Source organism: Uranotaenia lowii, chromosome 1 (assembly GCF_029784155.1).
Source record: "Uranotaenia lowii strain MFRU-FL chromosome 1, ASM2978415v1, whole genome shotgun sequence".
Lineage (NCBI taxonomy): Eukaryota > Metazoa > Arthropoda > Insecta > Diptera > Culicidae > Uranotaenia > Uranotaenia lowii.
The window spans coordinates 31,689,694-31,698,203 of NC_073691.1; the positions used below are offsets into that span (position 1 = coordinate 31,689,694).

Below are 8,510 nucleotides of genomic sequence, written 5' to 3' on the forward strand. Positions count from 1 at the left end.
AAAGGGATTGGAAGTGATCTAAATTGAACTGGAAAAAAAGAATACCCACGTGTCAGATGAAATAGTGCCGAAACTGAACTTCATAAATTCAGCTTCAGTGAAGTTCCGTGGAAAAGACAACATGAAAAAAAATAAACAATTTTAAGCGAGTGGTAAGGACAGCTTGACCTACCTACCTACCTAAGGGTCCAGCGCCGATTAACCGGCGCATAGGGCTGAGATAAAAGATCTCCACTGCTGGCGATCCGGAGCCAGCGTCTTCACTTGCTGCCAGCCAAGGTTCTCGTCAACTGTGCGGATTTCAGCGGCTAGACTTCGCCGCCACGAGCTTTTGGGCCTGCCTCTTCTTCGATGCCCATCTGGATTCCAGTCAAGCGCCTCTCTGCAAATCTCGTTTTCATCTCTTCGCAGCGTGTGCCCAATCCATCTCAACTTACGTTCCCGAATCTCGATTTCTAGTGCCTTTTGATGACACCGGCGATGAAGTTCAACGTTTGAGATCCAATTGCCAGGCCACCAAGCGCGGATGATGTTCCGCAGGCAGCGATTCACAAAAACTTGCAGTTTTCGCGTCGTCACCGCATATGTGCACCAAGTTTCACACCCGTACAGCAATACGGATTTGACGTTTGAGTTGAAGATTCGGATCTTAGTTCGTAGAGAGATCTGGCGTGACCGCCAGATGTTTCGGAGACTCGCAAACGCAAATCGGGCTTTTCTGATCCGGGTTTCGATGTCCTTCTTGGTACCACCATCAGGCGTAATCTGGCTACCAAGATACTGGAAGCACTCCACTGTCTCAACCTGTTGTCCAGCTACCATGAAATTGGAACGATTTTCTGTATTGATTTCCATCGACTTGGTCTTTCCGACATTGATTTTGAGACCCGCTGCCTTGGAGCTTTCGGTGAGGTCGTCGAGTTTGCTCTGCATGTCTTGTTGTGTTTGGGCGAGCAAAACAATATCGTCTGCCAGGTCAAGGTCGTTCAGTTGCTCCATGGTTGAAGGATTCCACGGCAATCCTCGGTTTGGTCTACAGTCAATCGATCCAGTCAAGATCTCATCCATTACGATGAGAAAAAGCAGCGGTGACAAAATACATCCTTGTCTCACTCCAGCAGTCACCGGGATTGGTTCGGACAAGACATCGTCGTGCAAGACCTTGCACGAAAATGCCTCGTATTGTGCTTCGATGAGATGGACTAGTTTCTCTGGGACCCCTCGTCGCCTTAGAGCCGCCCAGATGTTTTCATGGTTAAAGGACAGCTTGACCATGTTCACAATTTCAAGCAGGTTGAGAGGACAGTCTGAACGTATCGATAGAAATTTCAAACGAGTTGAGAGGACAACTTGAAATTGAAAGGCGATTTGAGAGAACAGCCTTAAAGTATCGATACAAATATCAAGCGAGTTGTCTGGACAGCTTGAAATTGGGAAGTGAGTTGAGAGGACAGCCTGAACGTACCGATAAAAATTTCAAGCGAGTCGAGATGACAACTTAAAATTGTAAGGCGAATTAAGATGATGCCTGGACGTATCGATAAAAAATTCAAGGGATTTAAAAAGAAAGCGTAGAAATTGTCAGGCAAGTTGAGGGGGCAGCCTGACAAATCGATAGAAATTTGATGCGAGTTGAGAGAAGCGAGCCTGAACAAATCGATAGAAATTTGAAGCGAGTTGAGAGAATAGCTTGAAATTGAATGGCGAATTCAGAGGACAGCTTAAAATTGTAAGGCGAGTTGAGAGGACAGTCTGAACGATCGATAGACGTTTCAATCGAGTTGAGAGGATAGCTTAACATTGTGAGGCAAGTTGAAAGGACGCCTGGACGTATCGACAAAAATTTCAAGCGAGTTGAAAGGGCAGCCTGAACGTATCGATAAAATTTAAAGGGAGTTGGAAGGAAAGCTTAAAATTGTGAGGCGAATTGAGAGGACGCCTGAATGTATCGATAAAATTTCAAACGAGTTGAGAGGACAGCTTAAAGTTGTGAGGTGAGTTGAGAGGACGCCTGGACGTATCGATAAAAATTTCAAGCAAGTTGAAAGGACTACTTAAAATTGTAAGGCGATTAAAAGGACGCCTGGACGTATCGATAAAAAATTCAAGGGAGTTGAAAGGAAAGCGTAAAAATTGTAAGGCGAGTTGAGGGGAAAGCCTGAACAAATCGATTGAAATTTGATGCGAGTTGAGAGAAGCGAGCCTGAACAAATCGATAGAAATTTGAAGCGAGTTGAGAGAATAGCTTAAAATTGAATGACGAATTGAGAGGACAGCTTGAAATTGAATGGCGAGTTGAGAGGACTGCCTGAACGATCGATAGACGTTTCAAGCGAGTTGAGAGGACAGCTTAAAATTGTGAGGCAAGTTGAAAGGACGCCTGGACGTATCGACAAAAATTTCAAGCTAGTTGAAAGGGCAGCCTGAACGTATCGATAAAATTTCAAGGGATTTGGAAGGAAAGCTTAAAATTGTGAAGCGAATTGAAAGGACGCCTGAATGTATCGATAAAAATTTCAAACGAGTTGAGAGGACAGCTTAAAGTTGTGAGGCGAGTTGAGAGGACGCCTGGACGTATTGATAAAAATTTCAAGCGAGTTGAAAGGGCAGCCTGAACGTATAGATTAAATTTCAAGCGAGTTGGAAGGAAAGCTTGAAACTGTAAGGCAAGTTGAGAGGACAGCCTGAACGTATCGATAGAAGTTTGAAGCGAGTTTAAAAAACAGCTTGAAATTGAATGGCGAATTGAGAGGACAGGCTCAACGTGTCGATACAAATTTCAAGCGAGTTGAGAGGATAGCTTGAAATTGGAAGGTGAGTAGATAGGACAGTCTGAGCGTTTAGATAGAAATTTCAAGCGGGTTGAAAAGACAGGCTGAACAAATCGATAGAAATTTCAAGAGAGTTGACAAGACATCTTGAAATTGAAAAGCGAATCGAGAGGACAGTTTTAATATCTTGTCAAATTGATAATCAAGCGGGTCAAGCGGGCTTGAGATCAGATAGCAATTCAAAGCAAGTTAAGAAACAGCTTGAAATTAAGAAATAGTGAGTCGAGCCTGAATATCACCACAAAGAACAGACGTACAAGCTTGAACAAAAAATCTCCAAAAAAGTGTATAAAATTTCAAATGCTGATATTCAAAAAATATGTCGAAAATTGGCTTGAAACAATGCCATCTATTGCGCCATTCAAAAGTTACGAATCAAATTTTCAAGTGCCCAGTTTTCGAAAAGGCGTATTTATAATAACTCAAAGAGTTACTTTTGATTGAACAGAATTTCGTTTCCTTTATTTTATATGGTTTTTAATAATTGACTTTTTTCGGTGAGTGAAACAACTTTTTTTTTTTTAATTTAGATAACGTTTCGGGTAACTTTTCTTCATCCATCATCAGATGTCCCCCAGAGTAACCCGAAACGTCACGTAAATTTACAAAAAAAAGTTAAACTTACCGAATAAAGTCAATAAGTAAAACCGTATAAGAATCCCAGAAAAAAACAGCCTTGCCCATCAGAACTGATCCCAGATAACTCAAAGCGGGTTATTTTCAAATATCACTTTGCATGGACAATGCGAAATTTAGCATTTTTTGATTAAAGGAAATAGCGATTTACTTTTAAGATATTTTTCCGTTATGCCACCGGACGAAGGTGTTACGAATATTTAACAGCAATTTTCTTGAAACGTACCAAACAATTGGTACGACCTGTTCAAAGCTGACCAAACAATTTGTTTTTCTCAGTTTGGTTTTGGCAGTTTTTTTTTGTGTGTTTGGAGACGTCTGGTGGCCCAGCCAAAAAACAAAAATTGGTTCAAAACAATCTTAATTTCACACAAGTTTTGTGAGCTAGCTTATACGTTTGTTCTCTGTGATATCATATCATATTGAATATCAAACGGGTTGAGAAGACAGCTTGACATAAGATTCAACTTCATAGTTGAGACAGCTTAAAATGTAAAAAAAAAATCATTGAGAAAACAGCTTAAATATCTTATCAAATTGAAAATCAAGCGGATTAAGAGAACAGATTCAGATAAGATTCAACTACGAAGCGAGTCAAAATGACAGCTTGGAATTACGGAGAAGTAGTATGAATGAAAATCGAAAGATAGGAAATGATTTGGTGATTAGTTTGAGCTTTCTCACACATGCCCTAGACTCACGTTTTCAAAACCACCTTTCAAATGTTTCTTCTCCAAAGCGCCCTATAGCTTTAACTATCCACCTATCATTTCCTATCTTCCGATTTTCATTCTACTAGAGTTCATCTCGCCGAAATGCCAATAAAATATTATAACATTATTACATTATTGTATGTTGAGTGAGAGGTCTAATTTTGAATCTATCTTACATTACTAAAAATAAACATTTCTGTGTATTAACTTCATTATCTTGCTCATTTCGGTCTTCTTTCACGAATCTTTGAGAGGTTCCAGTGGGAATTGCAGTTTTTTTTGGAGATATCGTTGGCTTTGAATTTTGTACAAATTGCTGAATTATTTGAATTAGGTCGTCACCAACATCGTGTTTCTAATTGTTAGAGAATATGTAACGGCTATCGCATCTGTATCTGTATTTTGGTTTTACTTTTTTCAACTCTTGCTTATCCATGTATAACGCTGATGATTTTCAGGTTGACCCCGTAGATTGAGTTATGTGAAGTTTGACCTTAAGGAGGAGTTTACGATTTTCAAGAGATTTCTACAAAAAATAATGTATAGTTTTTTTTAAGCATATTTTTCCAAATGTCCAATAATCGACATTGTACAGCCAAAAATTCATCTAACTTACAGGCCATTCAATTCATTACTTCCAGGTTCCAGTTAAAGGTTCAGTAGCCATTAGCTATTGAACGAGTCAAACCCCAAAAAGAACCACAAACACCATGGGTTCAGAACAGTCCCAGCTCGGGGGCGACCCGGTCGGAGCCGGAAGCTCCACTGGCAACATCCGGGGCGGTAGTTTACGAGCTCAATCCAGCAATGCCACCCCCACGCCGGCACGATCGTCGGCCGCCGGAACCGCAAAACTGTACCGCGGAAATACCATTGCTGCCACGGAAATGTCCGCCCTCAGTCTGGACGATGGCGGAAGTCAACCGGGCCCATCCTATTCGGGGACCCCGTCTTCGGCCTATATCTGTGATTCTCGACCGGTGTCGCCACCGATGAGCGTGTGCTCCGATTCCGATCTCCCCTACATATCGTACACCGATAAACCCATTGGAGGTGAGTTCTGCTTCATAACTTGAAAAATCTTCCTCAATTATTAAATTTATTTTCCTTTTTTATTATTATTACAGACTCCCCAAAGCTTCGAAATAAGCAGCAAGCGAAGGGTGTCGGCAAGATTCGACCCAGTAGCGTAATTGTTGGCGGGGCCAATCGCTCAAATCAGCAGGACATCGCCCGCAGTGCTTTCGGAAATCGTTCCAGACCATACTCGACGGCGGGTTCATCCTCGAGTGGTTCCTCGACGGCGCACAACATAGTGGTGGTCAAATCGGCCGCCGTCAAGGAAACCGGAATCGAGAAAGATGACGACATCGTTCGCTTGCAGGTCAGTGCCATTATCACGGAGGGGTCTCTCATTCGCCTAACAAGACGGTTTAAAAAGGGTGGGGGAAAAGTTTTCTTTTTTTGACCCACTACGTAAATGGGTTCTGGTTGGTTGGGAAGTTTCTTTTAAGCCGGGATAAAGCCCGGTGAGCGATTGAGCACATCCGAGTGCAGGTAATGAATAATGGATCGCTCTTGTTATATTGTTAGGTGTACCAATTTATACGCGCATTTCATTAACTAATAATCCGCTATAAACCATCATTATCGATACAGTTGATGAAAAAAGGCACAGCAAGAATAAAACTTAATATTTATTCATCTTACTAAGGGGTGTGTGTATTGTTGATGGTACAATACGGTTCGTTAGAATTTTCCACTTTTGGAACATCAAACAACACACGGGGGATTGATTGCACGGTCTTTGGAGAACCATTTTTGGGCAACGGAAAATATCGTTTGTTGTGTTTGGAGAAGGATTATTACGATCGTAAATTAGCTGGCAGTGTATTGTCGTTGCTTTTACTTCGATGTGGATACCAGATTTGTGCTCGGAGTCGTGGAAACTTTTGGACAGATCTTATTCCAGAACCCGCCTCACTAATTTGGGAGTTGTAATGTGCGCTCTTATTGATGAAATGCTTATTGCACCCATTCATTAATTCGATTGGTGTCGATGGCGGCTTAGGGCGTGTGGGTCCATATTGCCAATTCCGGGAAGATTGTACAGTATTGTTGATTCAGACGCGGTTATTATGCAAATGCCTTAAATCAAGGCCAGAGGAGATGCCATTACCTTTTTATTTCTTTGTTAAATCGTTTGAATTCTGATAAGTGTTTTGACAGTATATTAAATTCGCCTAATGGATATGACTCCTACTAAAAAGGTTCAAAACTTCAATCTATAGTCACGGTGGCCACACATTCGGAAAAAAGTCGGGATTTAAATCCACCGAAAAAGGACGGGAATTCCTTCAAGAGACCGAGAAGTGCTCTGTAGTGTATATTTTCTCACTACGTGTAGGCGCCGTGTGACATCTGTATGGCCCATCCAGTAAGGAATTTGGTTTCGTTTGAAAAGAAAACAAAAATAAAAAAAAGAATTCGATTCCGTAATACCAAAAATTTAAGAGCTTTAGAAAGTTGGCAGCATTTAATCACACGGATGTTGTTTCATAAGTTTTAAATTACCGTTTTAAGTAAGCAGACATTGGAGAAGCCGATTCATGGATTCGTCGTTTAATAAGAAGAAATTGTTGATTCTAAAATAAGGATTAAAATGTAGGTAAATCGACGAGACTTGATTTCTTTTTCAAAACTTTTGAAGATTCCATCTCATGGAATATTAAATTTTTTTTATTTTTTTATTACCCATTACAACACAGCATTTTTACCCGAATAACAAAATAATTTATGGGTCTTTAATAGATGACAATAATACAACAACAGTTTCAAAATTTACTAAACAAAAAAAATGTAGGAACTGAACTTATTTTTTTTTGTTTTGGAATATGTTATAAACTTATATTCGAAATTAATTTACATATGTAGTGGTTGAATTGAAAGGAGAGCATCCTTTTTTATAAACTTTATAAGCTACACACAAAACTTTCGAGGCCGAAAATTAGCAAAATTTTGCTCAAATTTGACCAGCTAAAATCTTAGCAATCAATTTAGCAATTTTTTCGAACTAAAATTATAGCAAACGAGAGAAAAATTTAGCCGCCGCAATTTTTGCTCCCTTTTCTAGCAAAAACCGAAGAAAAAGATCGCCGTACCTGAAATTTTAAAATTTATGGGCTTTTCTCTGGAGATTTAGGGGGAATGTTTGATTATTAAATGCAATATTCAAATTTCATTCACTTTTAATTTATTGTTTACATTTTTCCAAAAAAAAAATTTAACACTTTGTAGAACAGAAGTTCCGATCCTGGGGACGCATTTTCCGGCGAGCGAAATGCAATGCCATTCTTACTAACGAATGCACTAAGTTGTGTGTCGGATGGAGCTCGTTGAATTTTCAATCTCGGCCCTTTCTGTTTCCAGACCGTTGAGGATTTCTTTTTGAAGTTGTAACCTGGTAGAAAAATAATAAACAGTTTTGAAATTAAAAAGTTGGAAAATCTGTATAATTTTTAATTGACCCTACCTGTACGCTTCCGGCGTCGATTAGGCTAGTATATCATAGTTGACTTAGCCACCTTTAAAACCACCAGAATCGAATTTTCGGAACCGCGCTCAATCGTGTCAGTTTGTTTTTTTCCTCCCAACACGCGGCGGCTGCTGTCTGTGCACAAAGCGGCTAAACAACCTTCGTTTTACTAAAATTAAGCAAGATAAACTTTAAAACTACTAAAATCAAGTAAATTTAGCTTTTTGCTAAATCGACGGTAAAAAAATATTTTTGCTAACGGAAAGTAACAGTGAAATTTTGCTAAGTAGAGCCCCGAAAGTTTTGTGTGTAGATTCAACCAAGAGCTTGAAAACTCTTACTCATTTTGATTCTGAGTTTGAGTTTTGAAAAAAGTATGAAACATAGTATCACTGAGCTGGTTGAATCCTCTAAAATGTTTCTTGAATCGTTTAAATTTAATCAATTTTTCATGCAAAAGTAGCTCAGTTTTAGGTTTTAGAAGTAGTCATTTTTATAGAACAAGTTGGAAAAAGTTGAGAAATTAAAAATTGAGTTCAATTTCATCATCAATAGTTCAAATTGAAACCTGCGGTTGTTCCAAGTAAAAGAGCATTTTGAAATCCGATAAAAAGTTAATTTCAAGTTATAAAATAAATCTAAATTCATAGACGATAAAAAGTAAATTAGAATACAAGTTTAAAAAAATCTAAACTCATAGACAACCAATTGCCAATATCTATCTCAAAATATAATTTATTTTCAATGTTATCATTCAATTAGATTTATTGCTATAGTTTTATTTTTTTTTTGTTT

General features: G+C 39.1%; 1 protein-coding gene across 2 annotated transcripts in view; it reads left to right on the forward strand.

Moving 5' to 3' along the window:
* The window catches only part of LOC129755568 (BLOC-1-related complex subunit 5), a 93,266-nt gene that overhangs the window by 39,957 nt on the left and 44,799 nt on the right, over positions 1-8,510 (forward strand). For both annotated transcript variants that reach the window (XM_055752127.1, XM_055752136.1), the window contains exons 2-3: positions 4,822-5,233; positions 5,308-5,564. In XM_055752127.1, the coding sequence (XP_055608102.1) occupies positions 4,891-5,233; positions 5,308-5,564 (600 nt within the window). In that variant the 5' untranslated portion in view covers positions 4,822-4,890. The remainder of the gene's footprint in view (positions 1-4,821; positions 5,234-5,307; positions 5,565-8,510) is intronic.